The sequence below is a fragment of the Nomascus leucogenys genome, chromosome 5, assembly GCF_006542625.1.
Source record: "Nomascus leucogenys isolate Asia chromosome 5, Asia_NLE_v1, whole genome shotgun sequence".
NCBI lineage: Eukaryota > Metazoa > Chordata > Mammalia > Primates > Hylobatidae > Nomascus > Nomascus leucogenys.
In genome coordinates, this window is record NC_044385.1 from 49,445,392 (window position 1) to 49,468,722 (window position 23,331).

A 23,331-nucleotide genomic window follows, 5' to 3' on the forward strand; every position below is an offset into this window, starting at 1 on the left:
CTATGAAGCCACAGTGTGGGTGGGGTGGGAGTCATACTCAGATTTTCATTTGAGACGGATCATCAGGTGACACTGTAGACATTGGATTTCAAAGAGGCACAACTAAAAATAGGAAGAATAGTTGTAAGTTAAAAAATAATGTAGGCCTGAAACAGGACAGTAGTACTGAGGAGGGGTAAGTAGTAGGAATACTTTTAAAGAAATTATTTGGAGGTCAAATTGACAGTGCAGGGTAGCTTACTGGATAGGGAAGATGAGGGAGGAATCTAGAATAGTGTCCAAACTTTTGGCTTGGACAATGATGTCATTTAGGTAGAAAAAACTGAGGAGTAATAGGTTGGCAGTAGTGGGGAGGGTTGGAAGATTTCCAGTTCTGTATGGTGAAGTGGTCCTTAAAGTCCCTATGGGATTCCTGAATTTAGATGTTCAGCAGGTACTCAGATCAGCTTATGGCAAAGGCCAGGGTCAGAGATACAGACTTGAGGAGAGAGCAGCATGGGGGTGACAGTGAGTTCAGAAGGGCTGTGGGAGTGCTCCGGGAGTGGCCGCTGTTCCCAGGCTGGCATTTGGCCCTATTGACATTCTTTTCTCTTCCCACCTTCCTTGGTGTTTCTCTTACCTCTGATCATTCCTTCTCCAAATGCTTTACAGGCTCTTCTTCCTCTTCCCATAGAATGTGTTATTCCTGTGTGATTTCACCACCTGACCCCTACTGTGCCTCCATCAAACCTTTATCTCCAGCTCAGAATTCTTATATAAGATTGAGACGTATGTCTCTAACTGCTTTCTAAGAGAAAAGAGGTAGTTGGTAGTGTGGACTGATTATCCAGGGACCACACAAAGGGTTTGAACCTCACTGTCCTATTGTATTCAGGACTGGCACTGTGAATTGATCCTGGCTGTGACTATCTCTTGTTTTCTCTGAAAATACCAAATGTGGAAATCAGGGGTCAGATTTCAGACTTGTTAATAAGCATTATTAACACACACACCCCTACTGTAATCCTTCTGTAGTTTTCTCAAGGATATTAACTTCCCCTTTATGGTTAGTGTATTGTTATCTTTTCATCAGGAACCAAAATTAACCCAAAATGGAAATAAAAATTTAAATCTTATTGATACAGAAGAAAAATTACTGTCCCGTTCATAAAAAAAGGAAAAATAGTTTACATGGATCCACCTTGTTTAAAACAAAAATCACAACTCTTGTTTTGTGAAAAAGGGGTGGTTTTTACTCTAGAATTCCTTGTTCTGGGATCACTTAATCACTATTTTGATGATGAAGGAACTCTGAACTCCTAAGCAAACCATGCCATGACATGCTTTATATATATGCACAAAAGTTGGATAAAACACAAAACCAGCATTTTGACAAGTTCACTTTAAAATGTTTTCCACATCAACTACTTAAAAGAAGTTACAGCAATATGATCTTCCACTGCTCAGGAAGACAGAGTGAACTTGGATATGATGAAGAACATTAAAAACAAACAAACAGAACACTGGGGTCTGGCCTTGTGGGCTAAAGAAATGCTTCCTGAATTTGTCCGAGGTGATGTGTTGAGCATCAGCTGTGCCACAGTTCACCAGCAGCGACACTCTAGTTCTTCAGTATATTCCTGTTGTGAACCTATTTCTTTGAATTTAATCATCTGGGATGATTGCTGCAGTGTGAGTCTTTAGCATTTTGAAAATCCCACAGAAGAGATTAAGAAGGTTCCTCTTCCCAGAAGACACTCATATAAAGCATGCTTCTATAGGGTTAACTGTTCAGAAATTGTAAGGTGCACGGTCATCACCAGGTAAGCAGTTCTACAGGGGCCTGTGGCCCATACTCATCCTTGCATGCCCAGGGGAGCCAGCGTGCATATGAGCAGTAGGGAAGTGGCATAACAATGCAGAAGGGCTCAGGACAACTTGGCATTTTTGTTAAACTCAGGCTTATCAAGAGTCATAAGGACTCATCTCAATTTGTATATACACCTTCAGACCCATACAGATAGATGCATAAGAGCATGATCATTTCTGTTCTTCACAAAGTACTCAGAATTCTGACAAGAAACATTACAAGTTTATATAAATGCCCATTTGCATAGCAGCTTACGAATTCAAAAGTTGTCAGAGGCTTGGCGTGGTGGGTCATGCCTGTAATCTCAGCACTTTGGGAGGCCGAGGCGGGCAGATCACTTGAGGTCAGGAGTTTGAGACCAGCTTGGCCAACATGGCAAAACTCCGTCTCTACTAAAAATACAAAAATTAGCCGGGTGTGGTGACAGGCGCCTGTAATCCCAGCTACTCAGGAGGCTGAGGCAGGAGAATCACTTGAACTCAGGAGGCAGAGGTTGCAGTGAGCTGAGATCACGCCACTGCACTCCAGCCTGGGTGATAACGAAACTCTGTCTCAAAAAATAAAAGTTATCAGAGAGTAGTAGATACTGTTTTAGCCATCAGTTTTCGTTGAGAGTACTTCTGACACCCATAGGAAATTGTAAAGGTTTTCTCCTCAAGTTGTAAATTCATTTTATCAATTTATGACATTTTCTCTATCGTATACTAAATTCTATCCATCCTCACATTATTACTGTTGCCAAAATACATTCAAACTGTTTGTATACACACATATATAGGTGTATATGTGTGTGTGTGTATTTATTTGGTTGAATCTTATGAAACTGCTAATTTTTTACCATTTTTGACCTATGAAAATACTTTTTTTCATAGGGTTGGACCTAATGAAATCTGAACTTTAGCTAGCTGGCTATATCTTATATACTATGCAGTACTTTCTGCTTTACTTCAGCAGGAAGAATGAAAATGCTTACCCCATTCACCAGTTCTTATGCAGCCTTGCAAAACTGTGCTTGCAAACTGCTGGTGAATTTTATGAAAATACTTAGAGGTATAGTAATTTTCACATATTTAGCATTTAACTGAAAAAAAGGTCCAAACTGAGCATATTATCTTTGTAACTACATCACCCATTACTTAACTGGAACAGCCTACCTTATAAAGATGGCTTTTGCAGACTTAAGGCCAGGTCTAGAATCAATAGGCCAAACAATAAAATATCAAAACATTTTCAACTGGGAATTCTGCTACCTCTATGTCCTCCATAACATTCAATATTTAGAGTGCCCGAGACACTGCGCTAAGCACCAGTAAAAGAGAAATGCCCCGGAAACTTCAAGAAACTTACCATCTTTCAAGAAATATAAAAATATAAATAATAAGAGAATATTCTAAGAGTTTTAAGTTTCAAACTGTGACAGAGTAAAATGTAAAAAGACAGCACTTCAGAAGTTTTAAACTGACTTCAAACGTTAAGGAAAAAGGCAAATACAAATGTGCTTTGAGTCTGAATCCAGGTCAACGTGATAATCAAATGTGCTCTCCTCCACAGTTCTGGCCCCAAGAAGTCCTCTTATCACCCCATAACAGTGACTAGAGATCCTCCAGGTCAGTTAAGTCCACGGCCACTTTCAAGAACAGAGTGTCATCTTTAATGTAGGCGTTCTTGGCATTCTCCAAAACAGAATGAGCCACAAAGCGGGGACAGCCAGATGCAATGTTCATCTCCCCATCAGGTCTTTTAAAGCTGCTGCTATTGGGGTCAGGCTTGAAGGTCTCCATAATGTTCTTTTTGCCACTCTGATCCAGAAGCATCAGGGTCACCCTCTGCCTGAATGGCCACTGCAACAGTGAGTCAAACTCTCCTCGCATGACCACAAAGTATAGGGACAGGTGTGTCCCCTTCCCAGACCCATCCCCATTCAGGTATGCTCTAGCACAGAGCCGGTAGCCACAGTGGCTGGTGTAGAAGGACTGGCTGAAGATGGACACCGTGTGCCCATCCACCGCCTCCCTCTTCTTCATCTTATAATCTGTCACCTTCCAAATGAGCTTTCCATTATAGCAAGTACCCTCCAGCAGTTTAAATCGCTCTTCATTTTTACTTAGCTGTGCTTTATGAATATTAATGTGGGTATCATGTTTGTTAGTTTCCTCTTCTAAAACAGCTGCAAATAAGAAAAAAAAAAAAAAGATTCCATAGGCCTAAAAGTTATCTTTAAAATTTTCCCAAAGTGGAATTTTGTTACCTGAAAGAGAATCAACAAAATTCTGACATCCTAAAGATGAGCCGAATTCATTTGTTGTAATACATTAACTCAGGGAACATCATGTCTTGGCACACTGCCTCCAAGGAAACCTAGATGTGTACTCTTAAACTCACTGAAGTGTAGAGAAGACACACTGAGCATTCAACTAGCGTGAATCAGCATGCTGAGCCCCACACTTTTCTAACTAGAATGCTTTTAAATAGCCAAACCCTTTAATATTTTTCCATACCTAAAACAATGATCCCACCACATCTCTCCCTGAGGCTTCTCATTATTTTCCATTCTTCTTTAAAGTCATTAATCCCTGTTCTTGGAATTTGCTGGCCTGTTTCCAGTCTTGGAATTTCCTAGCCCAGTCCCCCAACCCCCCTTGTGGCCCTCCCTCATTTTTGCCTGAGTGGCCAGAATCTTACCATTCTCTTTCACAAATAGCAGATTCAGCCATTGTTTATCCTGGATAGATGTGACTCTCTATTTGGCCAGGTGTTTGGTTGTTTCATGAACACATGCAGACAAATGAGTCACCAAAAGAGAAATAAAATATCAGACATACCTAATCTTTGATCATTGTTTTCTAGCAGGGTAATTTTCTGTTTCACTGTATCAACTGCTTCCATCAAAGGCCTCAGGTCAAATTTATTTTGTTGCTGGTTAACCATTTGTAATAACTGATGCACTTGAGCTTCTAGCCAAGCTGACTTGTCAATGTGACTGGCAAAAACCTTTCATTACAAAATGGATAATCATGTTTAAAAAATTAGTTAATATTTTAGCAATTCATTGAGATTAAAATTTTTTTCAATTCAAATATACCACATTTAATCAATTAACAGAATGAAAAATACAAGCCCAGAAAATAAAATTCAATGAGGATCACAGAGAGATGAGCCACCTATCTTCCTCCTCCTCCTCTCCTACCACAGCTCCTGTTCTAAATGTTTGAACTTTTCTTTATCTAATTTTTATCCTCCCTCCGTTTGCCTCTGCTTGGTTCTCCAACCCATCTTTATATATTTATTTTCATGTTGTCTCTCCTCTTGCCCTATCACTTCCTTCTCTTCTTAGAAGCCAATCTCCTGATTCACTCCTGCTCTGCTAGAAGGTGGAGAATGAGATGGAATAGGCCCACCTGTTCTGGCCTAAGCTCTACAGGTGGTACAGAAAGCCCTGAGTATGGCCTAAACGTTTGACTGCTCTCTCAGGTGGAAGAGACTAAATAAAACTACTCCTCCCTTTCCCTATGTGTGTAAAATATAAGGTATGGCTACTCAAAGTACCCATTTTGTTTTTCACTTTCAGTATTTGATAAATTACATGAGGAATTCAATACTTTATTATAAAATAGGCTTTGTGTTAGATGACTGCCCAACTGTAGGCTAATGTAAGTGTTCTGAGCATGTTTAAGGTATGCTAGGCTAAGCTATGATGTTTAATAGGTTAGGTGTATCAAACACATTTTTGACTTAGGATATTTTCAACTTAATGGGTTTATCAGGACATAACTCCATTGTAAGTCAAGGAGCATCTGTGCATATTAATGTATATACACATATGCATATATACTTTATATATATTTCACATACATATACATTGTATCTATATGAGGGGTGTGTGTGTGTGTGTGTGTGTGTGTGTGTGTTTAATGTATAATGTGCTGGCCAAGTATGGAAATTATAGGGCCTAGATTTTCTGGGATAACTTAAATTTCAAATATATTGCCTACACCACGTCTTGACATCTTTTTCACTATAAATTTTATAATCATGATAAAGACATTATTAATCAGAATTCATTTATGGTTATTTAATGTTCATAATTTACAAAGTATTATTTTTGCTATATTTTAGTGATGTTTAAAGCATTTTCTTCCCAAGGAAATTAATAATTTCACTTGTTGACTACAAAATGCAGAACTACAGATGCTCTCAATGAATCTGCAATCAAGTGATTAATACTGGCCCAACATTAATTAAAACCCTAATTGCCATAAATTATATAGAAGCATTGTATCAATATTAAAGTTACTGATATTGCTAAACGTACTGGGGTTGTGTAAAAGAAGATCTTTATTCTTAGGAAATACATACTGAAGTATTAATATGCAGAGGTAAAGGGCCATAATATACGCGGCATACTCGCAAATGGTTTAGAGAGAGCACGTGCGCGCACATGCACACACACACACACACACACACACACACACGTCAGGGGAGGAGCAGTGGAGAGGGGAGCATGAATGATGAAGCAAACGGGACAAAATGTTGACCATGAGTGAATCTGGGTGGAGGTTATACAAGTGTTCTTTGCACCATCTTATTCTTATAGCTTTTCTGTATATTTTAAATTATTTCTATTTAGAAAGTTAAAAGAAAAACTCTCACTGCAATTGAAAGCCAAATCTTGGCTTTCAACGGAAAGGCCATTTCTTACCTGGATGTTTGGGAGGAAGCTTCCATTTTTGCCAAACAACTGTGCAAACTGCTTGAACTCCTTTTCGAGTTTCTTTATAGTTTCTGCTAGCTGCTGGATTTTACTTTCTTTCTGTTCTAGGCTCTTGTGTAAGTCAGAAATCTAATAACAGGAATGTGAGGAAAAATAAAGTCACTGAATATAACTGCATGCATATAGTTAAAATCGTACTTGCAGCTAAGAAAGTATTTCTAGGAAAAAATATACATATTTATTTCTAGGAAAATATTTACAGGTAGATTCCTACATAATTATAGGAAGATATTTACAGGTGGTTCCAAAAAGCCACGTCTACAGAATTTCTCATCAGCCTTTTCTATACCTAACCTACTACGATGGTTCATCTAATGACAGGCATCACCTGACTGAATTTACTGAACTGGTTCTCTTCACTTCATTCAACACGGACTTAATAAGCAACCACAGAAGCCAGGCACCTGTAATCCCAGGTACCTGGGAGGCTGATGGGGAGGATCACTTGAGTCCAGGAGATTCAGTCTAGCCTGGGCAACATAGTGACACCTTGTCTCTTAAAACAAAATAAAACTACCACCAAAGAGTACTGATCACCATACCACATTAAATGTTACACGCACAGTATCAATAGTAATAATGACAAAAACTTGCTGACTGTCTATCATACCCTTATATTCATTAGCTCTTGTATGCCTCAAAGAATGCTATGAGTTGCACGAATATTAGACTCATTTTTCAGATGAGGAAACAGAGGTAGAGAGTTTAACCCATCCAGCATACAAGCCAGCAAGTGATAGGCAAAATGTGTGGGTAGCATATTGACAGATTTTATAATCTACTTGAAGGAAACAGTTAGATACCTAAAGCTGCTCCTAGACAGCTCTTCTCTTATTCCCATATCCATTCAATCTGCAACAGTTGCCAATTTTAACTTTTAACATGACAAAAGAAACAAAAAGACTTAAATCCATTTCTCATTTCAGCACTAGTTTCAGTCTGCATTATTTCTCCCTTGGGCTGCAACAGCAGCTTTCTAACTGGTCCTGTTCTACCCATTCTACCCCCAGCACACACCAGAACATAAGCTCCATGGGAGCTGGAACTGCCATGAACCTCACAGTCCACTATGACCCCAGCAACTGGACTGGTGCCTGGTACCAGTAGGTGCTTAATAAATATTTGTTAAATGAATGAACAGCATGAATGCTCTCCCTGCCTTTAGTCTTGTTCTCCTTCAATTTGTACTCCTTACTGTGACCAGAATAATATTAAGAGAAAAATCTGTCTTGAGCCTTCCCTGCATAAACATCTCTAGTGGCTTGCTTTTACAGGTGACACTGGGCCCTACATGACCTGTCCCTGGCTACACTTTCAGCCTCAAACCCATTCACATTCCACATGCATCCTGCCCAGCAAGACCACAACTCCTATTTCCTGTCAGGCCCTGCTCTCTCAGACACCTCTCTCTTCATCTAAAAACTACCACTTTTTAAGCCTCCACTCATGGGTACATCCTCTTGGAAATATTTCCTTACTTGCACAACCCACCGAGACCACCTCTCAAGTTCCATGATACCCTGTCCATATTCTAGTGTATAAATCATCATTATCATGCTTATAACTTGCTTTTTGTTGTTGTTTTGGTCTTCTCCTCCACTAAATTGTTTCTTGAGACTTCATCTCATTTATTTCTTTATCCTTAGAGCCTAGGACAGTGCCTGGCACAGAGAGGGCATTTGATACATATTTTATGAATGAATGCACAAATGGCTGAAACAATCATTTGATCTCTGGCCCTAGAACCCTTTATTTAGACCCCTAGAGCTGACTTCCACCTACCTGCCTGACCAAAAGCAAACTCCTTGTCTCTCTCTGCACCCTCACCTCTAACCTGCTCCAGTTTTGTAGTGTCCATCTTGGTTAATATCACTACCATGTCCCCTCCCTACTCAGCTTACTGCATGTCATTTACAACCTCAGAAGGTCTCTTGATAGTCTCTCTCTTTTCAGCCCACTGACATGGCCTTGGTTGAGCCTTCACCATCACCACCACCACCTCCAGCATCTTGCTTCCACCTACTACTGAAGTACTTATTATGTGTTAGGCATTGTACTACTAGCTTAACTATATTATCCCTTTTTACCATCACCACAACCCCATTTACAAATGAGGAAACTGGGGATAATAGAAATGAAGTAGTTTGTCCAAACTCATATGGCTAGCATGCAGCCTGGCTGCAAACCTAGGCATTCTGGCTCCAGAGCCTTCACTCTTATCAATTGCCATGCTATTACCAACTGTCTTGCTTTAAAAAGAAAAACAAACAAACTGCTTTGGGCGGCTGAGGCAGGCAGATGGCTTGAGCTCATGAGACCAGCCTGGGCAACATGGCAAAACCCTGTCTCTACAAAAAAATATAAAAATTAGCCGAGTGTGGTGGTGCACACCTATAGTCCCAGCTACTCAAGAGGCTGAGGTAGGAGGATCTCTTGAGCCTGGGAGGCAGAGATTACAGACAGTCCAGATCGCACCAGTGTACTCCAGCCTTCGACAGGGCCAGACCCTATCTCAACAAACAAACAATTAGCTGACCAAGTGTTTTCCAATTAAGAAACCTCCATTAGCTCCCTATTATTGAAAAAACCATTAGTTCAAACTTCCGGCCCTTAAAACCTTTCTGAAACAAGGTAGAGTATAAATGAATGAAAAAATAATTGAATGCACAGTGTTCAACACTTCTTAGGCTACACAGAAGGCCACTGCAATCTGGATCCAACACACCAGTCTCTGGCCTTTCTCTATCTCATACTCAGAAGTCCATTCATCCTAAAACCCCATTTCCTTGACTCATCAGCATTTCTTATGCCTCCCTGCTTTGGTGCAAGCTCTCCCTTTTGGATGTCCTTCTTCCACAACATTTTAACTGATGAATCTTTCCTCCTTCAAGAGGCAGCTTGGATGTCTTACCTTGAAAGTCTTCCCCAACTCCCCTAGAATAAACTGCTTCAGTCTCTGTACCCCAGACTGAGTTACAGCATGTCCTACAAGGCATGACAACTTACCTGTTTACATTTATGTTAGTTCTTCAAGGGTAGAGGCTATATCTTCCTTGGCTCAGTGTCCCTAGCAGCAAACATTGTACCTGACATACAGTAGGTGTTTCTTGAATGAAAAGATGAATGAATGAGGCAACTGATGCAGAAAAAACTTGGGAATGGTTACTAGGCAGCATGCCTTCTACCAAAGTTACTGTTTAATCAGTCTTCCTAATTTTCTCAAGGATCTGACCCTGGAACTCACACACCTACTTTAATAGAAAATCAGACATCAAAAAATCATCTTCAGTAGTAAACATCAGCTCCTTTTCTGAAAATGGATGGTTTTCTTCTCTACCTGGGCTTGAAAAGTCTGATTTTCTGAGATGTTCTAACAAAATAATTAACTTTCCTAAAAATTGCTCAATAGAATCAGCATTTATTGAGGTTAATATGCATGCCACAGGCACTATGGCAGGCATTTGCATATAATTTCACTTGATAATCACAACTCGGTCAAATAAGTGTGTATGTATGCATTTATCAGGTTGCAAAGCTTCTGCAAAGGCAGGAGTTTAGACTTATCACAAAATTTATAAAACCCATCGTGCTTAGAATAGATAGTCAACTGTTGTTTCACAGTGATATTAATTTAACTGAAACATCAAATTGCTAAGTGTCAGATATTAAACAAAAGGTGTGTAGATAGGCTATTGAGAGGCAGTTATGGTATACCATGGGGAGTACTGGACTTAGAATCAGAGGACATGGGTTTTGAGATTGAATTCTGCTACTTACGATTAAAACACATAAAAATTTCTCAGAGTTCAGTTATTTTATCTGTTGAATGAGGGGGATGGACCCAAGGATCCTAAGGGCACCTTCCAATTCTAATGTTCTATAATCCTATGAGCCTGTTTGGCCACTTAATAGAAAAACATCTACCTCCAATTGACTTATACTGAAACAGAGGAGAATAGAAAAATACCAGCGTAGAGCAGGTAAATCCCAGCAATTCTGTTGCCTCACTTTTTATTTGAACCTTTGAAGATTTACCTGTTCTTCTAATTGGACGTTCTTTTCTAAAACCAAACGCATGTGCTCCCGTAAGGCTGAATGCTCATGTTCCTGCAGGTTCCTCCGTTTATCCTTCAATATGAAGAGAAAAATAAGTCAGGTTGCTGAGAGGCTCCAAAAACAAAAGTGGTGGCAGGATATTCTGCTAAAATAGAATCTTAACAACTTTGCTTACTTTCATAGTTTAAACACGCACCAGTCTCTAGGTGGGTTGCAGGAAAAATGACTCCAGCGGGTCCCTTTTCCAGCTTTAGGATTCGTGTTTTTTGTTTGTTTGTTTTTTTGAGACAGCCTGCTCTGTCGCCCAGGCAGGATTGCAGTGGCATGATCTTGGCTCACTGCAGCCTCTGCCTCTTGGGTTCAAGTGATTCTTGTGCCCTAACCTCCCGAGTAGCTGGGATTACAGGTGTGCACCATCACACCCAGCTAATTTTTGTATTTTCAGTAGAGATGGAGTTTCACCACGTTGGCCAGGGTGGTCTCGAACTCCTGGCCTCAAGTGATCTGCCTGCCTTGGCCTTCCAAAGTGCTGGGATTACAGGTGTGAGCCATCACACCTGTCCCCAGCTTTAGGATTCTACGATACCCATGAGACAGAAAAGCTAATTTTTGTATTTTTAGTAGAGACGGAGTTTCACCATGTTGGCCAGGGTGGTCTTGAACTCCTGGCCTCAAGTGATCTGCCTGCCTTGGCCTCCCAAAGTGCTGGGATTACAAGTGTGAGTCACCATACCTGGCCCAGGCTTTAGGATTCTACAATATCCATGAGACAGAGAATCAGGCCAATATCAAAATTCTCAGTGCTGATTTTCTTCCTTGCCCTGGGAGTATATGACTGTGGGTTAAGCATAGTTATTATCATCTCTCAACTATTCGCATATAAAAACTATCTCCTTTGGGGGTTATCTTCAAATCAGTTTTATTTTTTGAGATGGAGTCTCACTCTGTTGCCCAGGCTGGAGTACGGTGACACGATTTTGGCTCACTGCAACCTCCGCCTCCTGGGTTCAAGTGATTCTCCTGCCTCAGCCTCCCGAGTAGCTAGGATTACAGGCACATGCCACCTTGCCCGGCTAATTTTTGTATTTTTGGTAGAGACAGGGTTTCACCATATTGCTCAGGCTGGTCTTGAACTCTGACCTCGTGATCTGCCCGCCTTGGCCTCCCAAAGTGCTGGGATTACAGGCATGAGCCACCGCGCCTGGCCTCTTCAAATTAGTTTTAAGTCAACACTAGTTCTTCCTCTGTCAAGCACATTTCCATGCTGCCTCCAATCACGGACTGGCTGCCATGGGCAGGAGGAATGCCACCTGATTTTAATTTAAGCCCATATAAATTTGTTGCCCTCAAAACCATAGAATACATTTGCAAGAAGAAATGGTTGCTTTTTCCCTAATCATTAAAATATTTTTTTTTGCAGACTGCCTATATTATTAGTAAAAGCAAATGTTTGTTAGGTGTTCAAGGTGATCCATGCAGTCTAACTAAATATTTATCGTCAATTTCCATTTGGGTTAGGGTTGGCTTCTTTGGTGACAGGCTGTCCTAAATAAGGTTCTGGAGAATAACTCCCCCAGCCATCCCAAGCTCTGGTGCTGAGGCAAGTTCTAGAATACAAACCAACTGGAGATCTGGGCCTGACTGTAAAGATCATTTTTAGAGCTAGAAAGCAATTCTGCATTTTTTTTTTTTGAGACAGGGTCTCACTCTGTTGCCCAGGCTGGAGTACAATGGCATGACCTTTGCTCACTGCAATCTCTGCCTCCCTGGCTCAAGGGATTCTCCCACCTCAGCCTCCCAAGGAGCTGGGACTACAGGGTGCGCCACCACGCCTGGCTAATTTTTGTATTTTTTGGTAGAGACAGGGTTTCAACATGTGCCCAAGCTGGACAATTGTGCTCATGCACAAGAAAGGTAAACCCTATCCTCTTTGCAGCCAAGACAACCTCTGGTTTGATATGTGACAAATTTATAGACTCTTCACTGATTTTTTTTAAATCCTTCTCAGAATATACATTTTTTCAAATGGTTTTTAAAATAAAAGAAATATGTGCTTATGTCAAACAACCTAAGATGAAGAATGAAAAGTAAAAGGCCTCTTCTGTCCATCTCCACACCCACTTTCCTAGTCTTACCAGAGTCAGTAAGGATATATATATATTTGTAACGCAAATGAGAACATACTATATTTAATTTTTTACATATATCTCATTATTTTTATCAGCTACACAGTATTCTAAAATATGAATATATAATTATATAGTTGGTGTTTTAATGATAGACTTACAGGTTGTTTTTAGTTTTGAGTTGTAGGGTTTTTTTTGCTATACAAACAATAATAGAAAAAACATCTTTGTGTGTGTTTGTGTATGTGTAATCACTGTATAACTTAAGAAAGGATATCTGTAACATAAATCCTAGCAGAAATGCAGGGTCAATGTGTGGATTCATTTTTTATTTTCATAGATATAACCAAATTGCCCTAAAAAAAGTGAGATATCATAAGATGTTTTCATCTTTGTCAATTTGATGACATTTGGTAAAATTATATTTCTTGTTATAATGTATATTTACTTAGGAGTGAAACTGAGCATCTTTTCTTACATCTATCAGCCAAATGAATTTTTTTCTGGAACTGCCCATATACTATATTTCTTTGCCTATTTTTCCATTAAGTTGAGTAGGTTATTAACATGTAAGGTTTCTTTGTATATTAAGGAAAATAACCCCCCCTTTTTTTGTCTGATCATATGTTGCAAACTTTTCCCTCCAGTTCACTGTTTGCTATTTGACTTTATTTATGGTATTTTTAAAAATCATATAGAAGTTTTAAATATATTAAAAGTTTATCAAAATTATGGCTTCTGGTTTTGTGTTAGTCATTTAAGAAAGGGCTTCTGTTGTTGCTGGAGGGGTTTTTTTGTTTGTTTTGAGACAGTCTCACTCTATCGCCCAGGCTGGAGTGCAGTAGCGCGACCTCAGCTCACTGCAACCTCAGCCTCCCAGGTTCAAGCGATTCTCATACCTCAGCCTCCCGAGTAGCTGGGATTACAGGCATGCACCACCACGCCCAGCTAACTTTTGTATTTTTAGTAGAGGTAGGGTTTCACCATGTTGGCCAGGCTGGTCTCGAACTCCTGACTTCAAATGATCCACCCAACTCAGCCTCCCAAAATGCTGGGATTATAGGCGTAAGCCACCGCACCAGCCTCTTTAAGAATAAAAAAATTCACTCATTTTTCCTTCTAGTATTTTCATGATTTCTGAAGTAAACTTATTTTGGAATAATTTTAGATTTACAGAAACTACAGAATAATACAGAGCATGACATATTTTAGTGCCTAAAACTTTGCTCCATCTGGAATCTATTAAAAAGACTGAAGTAGAAATCAAATTTTATTTTGTATAATTCATTATTGTTTTAAAGTATTTAAAAGGTAATAACATACATATTAAAACACGATTTTAAGTCCATTTTGTTTCAGTATACTTGGTGATATACAAGGGTATATCACCATAAAACCAGGATTTGTAATCATGAGAGGAGTAACCCCAGAAGGTTCTCAAACCAGGTGGAGGCAATGGAATCAGAATTAGAAATAATTACTGTGGGCCAGGCATGGTGCTGTAATCCCAGCACTTTGGGAGGCCGAGGCAGGCGGATTGCCTGAGGTCTGGAGTTCAAGACCAGCCTGGCCAACATAGTGAAACCCTGTCTCTACTAAAAATACAAAAATTGGCCAGGCGTGATGGCGGGTGCCTGTAATCCCAGCTACTCGGGAGGCTGAGGCAGAAGAATTGCTTGAACCTGGGATGCAGAGGTTGCAGTGAGCCGAGAGCACACCACTGCACTCCAGCCTGGGTGACAGAGCAAGACTCCATCTCAAAAAAAAAAAAAAAAAAAAAAAAGAACAAAGAAATAATTATTGTGCTGGTTAATTTTATGTGTCAACCTGGCTAGGCTATGGTACCCAATTGTTTGCTCAAAACAAGTCTATATGCTGCTGTGAAGGTATTTTGTAGACGTGATGAAAACAATTGGTAGACTTGAAGTAAGCAGATTACCCTCCATAGTGTGGTGGGCCTCATCCAATCATTTGAAGGCCTTCAGAGCAAACACTAAGGTTTTCTGAAGGAAAAAATGCTTCTCCTCAAGACTGCAGCATAGAAACTCCGGCCAGAGTTTCCAGATTGCCGAGCTGCCCTGCAGATTTTGGACTTGCTAGCCCCCACAACTGCAAGAGCCAACTTTTTAAAATAAATCTCTCTATATATGTATATATCCCATTGGTTCTGTTCTTTTGGAGAACTCTAAAATAATTAGCCTTAAATTTCTCAGAACCGTATGTCTTTCTCCATCCTTGATGGAACAGAGAGTAAACTGAACTTGCCAAGTGAATTATACAGTAGAATGTATAGGCAGAAACAAAAAGTCATTCCATACCGTTACAGCACAGCCATAGTGCTTAAAAGGACAGTCTTGCTCAGCTTCAGGACATACAGCCAGGTGTTCATCCACCTACGAAATGGATAGTCACAAGCTATAGAAATTCATCACTTATTCTCCAACTGCAGCAATCAGGGAGCAATGAGTGGCTTGGGAAGAAGGCAAGGACCAGGAGGAGAGAGGCTGGCAAGAAAGAGCTATGATGAGTTGAAGAGAGTTTGCAGGAAAAAGAGAAGGGAAGACAGATATGTCATGGTCATGAGTGTAATTTAAGCCCTGGGCCCTTATCTTTGGGATTTTATCAAACACAGACCACAATGATTACTAAAACTTTATCTTCCATAAAATCTACAGAGAGTATTATTTGCAGTTACCTCAGTTTTTAGAATAATCTTCGCACAATTGTTGGGACAAAATACTGGGTATTCAGGACACAAGTTTTCCTCATGATTCTGAAACAGAGAAAGTGCAATAAAACAAAACCAAGGGTTGTCTTTCATGGCCTCACAGTGATTACACCTGTGTCTCTTTGGGGCTATATGTCATGTGGCTTACTCTCTACAGAAAGTTATTGCCTAGTTCCAAAAAAGGATTAAAGATGTCCACTTTCTACGTGTAAATGAACTTAATTAAAATATTAAATTTTCCAATTATTCCAAAAGAAAGTCATAGAGCACAGGAATCAAGGATGGCAGATTGGGGAACTGCCAGCATAGCTCCTTCGGGACATGGATAAGGTACCCATGCTTTCTTTTTATGCCTACATCCTGCCTCCCCAGCTACACTGCAGAATTCAGAGAGTAGACATTATTGTTACCTCCTTGTGACTCAGCACTCAGCATTCCTTACACATACAGAGCATGTGTTTAAATAATATTTTTGCCAATAATAAATGGAGTGCTACCAAGAAGGTTTTAAGCTTTTCACAGAACTTCTCTCCAAAAAGCAAATTCTTTAGACCTAATTCTGTACAAAAATAAATGCAGGAATGTTCTTCTGGCATTCCACCTGATTCACTGTGACCACTCAGGCATAATTTAGCTCCATAAAGATGACTGTTGTATGTGTTGTTTTTCACCTGTAGATTGATGACTACCACATCCTTTTTGCAATAAAGGCATTTTTCCTCTCGAAACTGACAGTATGCACTCAAATGCTCTTTCAGGTCTTTCCGTAGGACTGGTTCCCGGCACTTCTCATTAGAACACTGCACAGCTTGAAATAAGCACTGCTGAAGGTGATCCTGCAACAGATAACAACAGGCCAGTGGGATCTGCTAACCAGGGTGGTAGGAGGGAAGTCAGCTGAAGGCCTAGTGAGGGAGAGAGAACAGGGTGGGCCGCTGGGCAGAAAGGCTTGCACAGGGCAAGGCAGAGGGTAGGCTCTCAGGGAATGCTGCCCACTGTCTCTGCTGAGGAGACGGCACGGGGAGGGCTGCTTGTACCAGAGATGGGAAAGCCAGTCTTGGTTGGGGGAAATTCAGAGGACAGGGGAAGATAGGTGAAGAGGGAAGTACACCAAGTTTGTTTTAGATGATCTAATAATGTGCTCATATTCTCAGGTTAGTTCTTGGATATTTCCCTTAATTTACCAGTTCTTCAAGGACATTTTTATGTCTTTTGTGGACTCTACATCCCAACCTCCAGCATCAAGTATGGGTCTCTGCATAGCAGATGGTAAAAGGACACAGGAAAAAGAAAAAAGGAGAGAAGGGTATATCCTAACTCAAGGAAGAAGGGGAAAGGATTAAGAAGATGAAAAGAAGGGAGAGTAAGCTATTCCAGAAATGATAAAGAAAAGGAGGTGGAGGAAATACGGGTGTGCAAGCCCAAGAGAAGCTAGGAATGGTCAGACTGGTAAAATCAGGAAATATTTTTAACCATTAATAATACTTTATTGGCCACGTGTGGTGGCTCATGCTCGTAATCCCAGAACTTTGGGAGGCTGAGATGGGAGGATCACTTGAGGCCAGGACTCAAGTCCAGCCTGGGAAACACAGTGAAACCCTAAGACCTTGTCTCCACAAATTTTTTTTTTTAATTAGCCAAGTGTTACTGTGTACACCTATGGTCCCAACTACACAGGGGGCTGAGGTGGGAGGATCAGTTGAGTCCAGAAGTTTGAGGCTGCAGTGAGCTATGATTGTGCCACTACACTCCAGCCTAGGTGACAGAGTGAGACCCTATCACAAACAATGTTATTTAAATTTTATTTTAAATATTCTCTAATTTTATTTTAAAAGTTATTTTAATATTCTGTTATTTATTATTAAATATAAACATTTAATTATTATTTACATGTAAATAATATATTTATTATAAACAATATATGTAATATAATATATAACATTATATATACTATTTAATATTATTTAATATTAGAGAATGATTACATGGACAGTGTTCATTCCAGGGTTCTTCACATTCTATTTTATTTTATTTATTTATTTTTTAATTTTATTTTATTTTTGAGTCAGGGTCTCTCTCTGTCACCCAAGCTGGAGTGAAGTGGCACAATCTCCATTCACTGAAACCTCTACCTCCTGGGTTGAAGAGCTTCTTGTGCGTCAGCCTCCAGAATAGCTGGGATTACAGGTGTGCACCACACCCGTCTAATTTTTGTATTTTTAGTAGAGACCATGTTGGCCAGGTTGGACATTCCAGATTTTTTTTTTTTTTTTTAGACAAAGTCTCGTGCTGTCACCCAGGCTGAAGTGCAGTGGCGCGATCTTGGCTCACTGCAACCTCCGCCTCCCAGGTTTCAAGCGATTCTCCTGCCTCAGCCTCCCAAGTAGCTGGGACTACAGGTGCCAGTCATCATGCCTGGCTAATTTTTGTATTATTAGTAAAGACAGCGTTTTGCCATGTTGGCCAGGCTGGTCTCAAACTCCTGACCTCAGGCAATCTGCCCACCTTGGCCTCCCAAAGTGCTGGTATTACAGGCATGAGCCACCACGCCTGGCCAACATTCCAGAGGTTTAAAAGCAGGCATATCTCAGTGAAAACCTTTGAATCACTGCAGTTATTGTGATGCTGGCAAGTTACCAAAATGTTAGAGAACTTATCCCCCTGAGGGTCCTTTAAGACAAAATTGGCAAGCTAAGACTCACAGGCCAAATCTGGCCTGCTACTTGTTTTTATAATTAAAGTTTTATTGGAGAGGAGCCACACCTATTCCTTCACATATTGTCTATATAGCTACTTTCCCTCTAAAATGGGAGAGCTGAGTAATTGTGACAGAGACTGTATGGCCTGCAAAGCCTAAAATAGTTACTATCTGGCTCTTTATTATTATTATTATTATTATTATTATTATTATTATTATTGTTTGACTCTTAACAGAGTTTGCTGATCCCTTCTCTTCTCAGAAGAAAAAGCAAACAGTTCTTCGACAGTGAGATAAACAAATACAGCTATTCTCCTTCACCTCTGATAGTAAGAATCATATGGTGATCACAGTTGGAATCCATCTCTTCTCCAAAATTGGTTGATATTACTCCTCAACTCTCACCCAAACAGTCAATATTCATCACAACTCTGCTACCTGTAAGATTCTACACCTTACCATACAAGGGGGTGGGTGGGAAACAAGGAATGAGGGGAAATATAAAAGAAACAGGTGGAGAGAAACCAGCCCCTGCTCTCCATAAGCCAGTTTTGGTCACTAAAGCTGTTCAATGGTCCATTTGAGCCTCACTTACTTTTTAGGCTTAGTGACAACAAAGTTGGAAAAAAGGCCTTGCTCTAGGACTCGACTATTCAAAACAAGCGGCAAAGGACACATGAAAACAGAACAAAAGTTCTATGAACCTCCAAATAAATCCTTGGGTTAACCAGGAAATCATTTACACATTTATAAGCTCAGTGCCTGAGGGATTTGGAAGTGTGATAGAGAAAAGACTGAATCATCTGAAATATGTGTTCCAAAATGTGTGGTTGTGCGGGAGAAATTTCAGCAGCCTCTCAGCAATTCCCTGGAAGTTAGAGAAACCTGAGTCATGTTCACTTGCAGTGTGATCAAACTTGACATGGGCCTGCCAGGCAGCGCCACACTTCCAGCTTCCCATTTAACCACCTTCCCTAGCTGGAGGGAAGAGCAGCTGGGGTCACTTCATTTGAAAGGCATCAATTCCCCTTCACTTACATTTCCCCTACACCTTGTTGGTTTGTCTCTCCTATCAATGCTTCACCTTTAACCCACAGCCTGTCTCTGTCCTGGTCTGAGTGATCTGCGTTAGATCATAAACCCCACGAGGCCAGACCCCACAGTTGCTGGGAAACACTTACGACAGCACCAAGTGAGACAGCAAATGCTTTCGGGGAAGGACCTCACAATTGTGTCTTTCTGTAATCATGCCCTGGGTCCCACACAGTTCCCCCAAAATGGCATATTCTTGAGTGTCTGTTTAGTCCAGCATGTCCCACGCCCTCTCTTTTGGCTCAATGATCCCTACCACACAATTAAGGTCTAGTGGCTTCCTCCCTCCCTCCCTCCCTCCCTCCCTCTCTCTCTCTCTCTCTTTCTTTCCCTCTGTGGCCCAGGCTGCAATCTCCTCAGCTCGCTGCTGCCCGCGCCGCGGCGGACTGCCTGGGACTGCCGCCGCACGCCGCCGCTGCCTGCTTTTTCTCGTTTGCCTGCAGGCGCGCGGTCGCCATGTTGGCCACGCTGCTCGCCAGCTCCTGACGCCGAGTGCTCTGCCCGCCTCAGCCTCCCGAGCCCCTGCCCGGCCAACGCCCCGTCTGGGACGTGGGGAGCGCCTCTGCCCGGCCGCCCCGTCCGGGAAAAAGTGAGGAGCGCCTCTGCCCGGCCGCCCCGTCCGGGAAGAAGTGAGGAGCGCCTCTGCCCGGCCGCCCCGTCTGGGAAGAGGTGAGGGGTACCTCTGCCCGGCCGCCCCGTCTGGGAAGTGAGGAGCGCCTCCGCCCAGCCGCCCCGTCCGGGAAGAAGGGAGGAGCGCCTCCGCCCGGCCGCCCCCTCCGGTAAGAAGTGAGGAGCGCCTCCGCCCAGCCGCCCCGTCCGGGAAGAAGTGAGGAGCGCCTCCGCCCGGCCGCCCCGTCCGGGAAGAAGTGAGGAGCGCCTCTGCCCGGCTGCCCCGTCTGGGAGGTGAGGAGAACCTCTGCCCGGCCACCCATCGTCTGGGAGGTGAGGAGCGCCTCTGCCCGGCCCCGCGTCTGGGAAGTGAGAAGCGCCTCTGCCCGGCCGCCCCGTCTGGGAAGTGAGAGCGCCTCTGCCCGGCCGCCCCGTCTGGGAATGAGGAGCGCCTCTGCCCGGCCGTCCCGTCTGGGAAGTGAGGAGCGCCTCTGCCCGGCCACCCACCGTCTGGGAAGTGAGGAGCGCCTCTGCCCGGCCACCCACCGTCTGGGAAGTGAGGAGCGCCTCTGCCCGGCCACCCACCGTCTGGGAAGTGAGGAGCGCCTCTGCCCGGCCACCCACCGTCTGGGAAGTGAGGAGCGCCTCTGCCCGGCCACCCACCGTCTGGGAAGTGAGGAGCGCCTCTGCCCGGCCACCCACCGTCTGGGAAGTGAGGAGCGCCTCTGCCCGGCCACCCCGTCTGGGAAGTGAGGAGCGCCTCTGCCCGGCCGCCCCGTCTGGGAAGTGAGGAGAGCCTCTGCCCGGCCACCCACGTCTGGGAAATGAGGAGAGCCTCTGCCCCCCCCGTCTGGGAATTGAGGAGCGCCTCTGCCCGGCCACCCACCGTCTGGGAAGTGAGGAGCGCCTCTGCCCGGCCACCCACCGTCTGGGAAGTGAGGAGCGCCTCTGCCCGGCCGCCCGTCAGGGAAGTGAGGAGCGCCTCTGCCCGGCCGCCCCGTCTGGGAAGTGAGGAGCGCCTCTGCCCGGCCACCTCGTCTGTGAAATGAGGAGCGCCTCTGCCCGGCCACCTATCGTCTGGGAGGTGAGGAGCGCCTCTGCCCGGCCGACCCGTCCGGGAAGAAGTGAGGAGCGCCTCTGCCCCGCCGCCCCGTCCGGGAAGAAGTGAGGAGCGCCTCTGCCCGGCCCGGCCGCCCCGTCCGGGAAGAAGTGAGGAGCGCCTCTGCCCGGCCGCCCCGTCCGGAAGAAGAGCGCCTCTGCCCCCCCGTCCGGGAAGAAGTGAGGAGCGCCTCTGCCCGGCCGCCCCGTCTGGGAAGTGAGGAGCGCCTCTGCCCGGCCGCCCCGTCCGGGAAGAAGTGAGGAGCGCCTCTGCCCGGCCGCCCCGTCTGGGAAGTGAGGAGCACCTCTGCCCTGCCACCCACCATCTGGGAAGTGAGGAGCGCCTCTGCCCGGCCACCCCGTCTGGGAAGTGAGGAGCGCCTCTGCCCGGCCGCCCCGTCTGGGAAGTGAGGAGCGCCTCTGCCCGGCCACCCACCGTCTGGGAAGTGAGGAGCGCCTCTGCCCGGCCACCCCGTCTGGGAAGTGAGGAGCGCCTCTGCCCGGCCGCCCCGTCTGTGAAATGAGGAGCGCCTCTGCCCGGCCACCTATCGTCTGGGAGGTGAGGAGCGCCTCTGCCCGGCCGCCCCGTCCGGGAAGAAGTGAGGAGCGCCTCTGCCCGGCCGCCCCATCTGGGAAGTGAGGAGCGCCTCGGCCCGGCCGCCCCGTCTGGGAAGTGAGGAGCGCCTCGGCCCAGCCGCCCCGTCTGGGAAGTGAGGAGCGCCTCTGCCCGGCCGCCCCGTCTGGGAAGTGAGGAGCACCTCTGCCCGGCCACCCATCGTCTGGGAAGTGAGGAGCGCCTCTGCCCGGCCACCCATTGTCTGGGAAGTGAGGGGCGCCTCTGCCCAGCCACCTATCGTCTGGGAAGAAGTGAGGAGCGTCTCTGCCTGGCCGCCCCGTCTGGGAAGTGAGGAGCGCCTCTGCCCGCCGCCCCGTGTCTGGGAAGAAGTGAGGAGCGCCTCTGCCCGGCCGCTCCGTCTGGGAGGTCTACAATGGAGGCCAGAAGCAATGTGGGGGCTGGACGTGGTGGCTCACGCCTGTGGTCCCGGCACTCTGGGGGGTGAGGCGGGTTGATCACTTCGGGCTAGGAGTTCGAGACCAGTCTGGCCAACTTGGCGAAACATGAAAAATACAACAGACAAACCAACCAACCAACTCAGTGACAACAAAACAGGTCTACCCTGGAGTCATACTCTAATTTTTTCTATTTTCCTCCCTTTCTGATCCTTTATCCCACTTTCTTTTTCTTCCTCTTCCTTCTCCCTCTTCTTTGTCAAATAGAGGATTGAGTTATTATCACTGATCCACATAAAGTCCCTCTCTACCTTATCTTAACTCCCACCCCCCATTTCTATTCCCCGACTTCCCATGTGTAACCTTCCTAATATGTTTGATACGCATCTTTTTGTTTGTATTTTTAGAAAATGTTTATTGTTTTTGTGTGCAAAAAAATTAATAAAAAAAAAAGAAAAAAAAATAATAATAAAATATTGAGGGTTACAGGCAAAAAAAAAAAAAAAAAAAAAAAAAAAACAATTAAGGTCTAGTGGATACAAGATGTCCTCCGTGAGCTCCATACAGGACGAACCTCTTCACTCACACCTCAGCCCTAGGTGGGCTACAGCACTGTAGCCACCTGTATTGCTAGACTGGGAATCCTTGAGGGCAATTCACTGAATCCCTGTACCATGCTTAGCTCAGTAACTGTCACATAAAGGGGTTCAATGCACATCCCTGGAAAAATGGCAAAAGCAGATATTGTTCATGAGTAATACCAACCTGGTACCGGCCCAGAATAACCTTGGCATTACATCCAGGAGCATTGCTGCAATATACATATAAGTTGAGGACTTCTCTTTTGCAGCAATTGTCTTTAAAAACCTAAAAGACAAACATAATAGGTCTCACACACTTCGAAGTTTTACAGCAATGTGAATTAAGCTATTATTAATTTGGTCTTCAAGTGTATCTCAGAAGGCAGGTGGAAACTTCCAGACATCAGCTGGAATGGAAATATCACACTTACACCACACTGAAAGAAAAGGCTATCTCAGATACATACTTTTGACAAACCATTAAACATACAAGCCAGGTAACAATGCCCTGTGTACCAGGCTGCAGCTAGCTGAATCTCATGGTGAACCCGACCCCACATTCTTAAAGGTCAGGAGGTGAAGCTTGGCCAAGGGTGATGCTTTCAGCTTCCTGTCCCAGGGTAAATGTATTACTCATCAGACAGTGTCACTGAGGCTGTGCTATTTTAGCGCAAACCAGGAGTCGGCAAACTTTCTCTGTAAGCGGTCAGAT

General features: G+C 43.7%; 1 protein-coding gene across 3 annotated transcripts in view; it reads right to left on the bottom strand.

Annotated features, from left to right (window-relative positions):
• Positions 1-1,209: 1,209 nt before the first annotated feature.
• The window catches only part of TRAF5 (TNF receptor associated factor 5), a 52,050-nt gene continuing 29,928 nt past the window's right edge, over positions 1,210-23,331 (bottom strand). For all 3 annotated transcript variants that reach the window (XM_003273036.3, XM_003273034.4, XM_030813051.1), the window contains exons 4-11: positions 22,804-22,905; positions 16,202-16,366; positions 15,498-15,575; positions 15,121-15,195; positions 10,656-10,748; positions 6,549-6,689; positions 4,672-4,840; positions 1,210-4,016 (exon numbers count right to left, since the gene is read on the bottom strand). In XM_003273036.3, the coding sequence (XP_003273084.1) occupies positions 3,442-4,016; positions 4,672-4,840; positions 6,549-6,689; positions 10,656-10,748; positions 15,121-15,195; positions 15,498-15,575; positions 16,202-16,366; positions 22,804-22,905 (1,398 nt within the window). In that variant the 3' untranslated portion in view covers positions 1,210-3,441. The remainder of the gene's footprint in view (positions 4,017-4,671; positions 4,841-6,548; positions 6,690-10,655; positions 10,749-15,120; positions 15,196-15,497; positions 15,576-16,201; positions 16,367-22,803; positions 22,906-23,331) is intronic.